This window comes from Propithecus coquereli, unplaced genomic scaffold (assembly GCF_000956105.1).
Source record: "Propithecus coquereli isolate 6110/MARCELLA unplaced genomic scaffold, Pcoq_1.0 Scaffold154, whole genome shotgun sequence".
NCBI lineage: Eukaryota > Metazoa > Chordata > Mammalia > Primates > Indriidae > Propithecus > Propithecus coquereli.
In genome coordinates, this window is record NW_012139858.1 from 3,234,833 (window position 1) to 3,235,783 (window position 951).

A 951-nucleotide genomic window follows, 5' to 3' on the forward strand; every position below is an offset into this window, starting at 1 on the left:
AAGATCTATGTTTTAAAAATACTATATTTACCTGCGTAAACATTTCTTTAAAGGGATTCTTGACTGAAAAAAAATCCAAGTCAATATCTAAAACAAATGCATCCTCTTTCTTCAAAATTTCCAGAATTTCTCCAGTGCTGACTGTAGTCTGGCATTCCTGACTTTCAGAAGAACATGAGGGTTCTAGGCAAGTTTGGTCACTTCTCTGTGTCACTGTGTCCTTTTCCAGTCCTTCTGAATAAGAGTCACAGTTATTAGGAACAGTGTTTTCTGAATTTTCCAATGCTAGCTTTGGCTTCTTAGCAGAAGACACTGCGTCATTTTCTTCTTGACTGTTACCGAGTTTGTAAGGCTTTACCATAATTACATCCAACTGTAAAGGTTTTTGGTTCTCCAGCTGGTCTTCAGGTACATAAAGACCGTCACTTAGGAAGTAATAATCTGTACTTGTAACCCTGGATCAGAGGAAAAAACTATTTTAAAGAAGAACAGACAAATTAGCTGATTTTTCATTATGGCATGGAAGAAAGATAAGAAAGGACATATTTGACAAAAACTGGCATATTTAACATTATGCCTTGGTAAGTAACTTGAACAGTGAAGCCAAAATTCTTCTAGAAGCATGTCCCATCCAACTAAAATAATGGCTAATATTTCCCATCTGCCCTCCCTCAGCATATATAACTGTAAATTCTTAAAGAAGATATTTTCCAAATAAGATTAATGACATAATAAAACCAACATCCAAACTTATTAAAAGCTGTACTATCCTAAGAAAGAATACCCTCCAACCTAAATTTATGTTGTTTTTTTTTTGAGACAGAGTCTCACTCTGCTGCCCTGGCTAGAGTGAGTGCCGTGGCATTAGCCTAGCTCACAGCAACCTCAAACTCCTGGGCTCAAGTGATCCTACTGCCTCAGCCTCCCAAGTAGCTGGGACTACAGGCACAC

General features: G+C 37.5%; 1 protein-coding gene across 1 annotated transcript in view; it reads right to left on the reverse strand.

Annotated features, from left to right (window-relative positions):
• Positions 1 to 951, reverse strand: part of LOC105807199 (chromosome unknown open reading frame, human C5orf22) — a 30,290-nt gene that overhangs the window by 22,848 nt on the left and 6,491 nt on the right. The window contains exon 4 of the mRNA XM_012640508.1: positions 32 to 455. Coding sequence (XP_012495962.1) covers positions 32 to 455 — 424 coding nt within the window. The remainder of the gene's footprint in view (positions 1 to 31; positions 456 to 951) is intronic.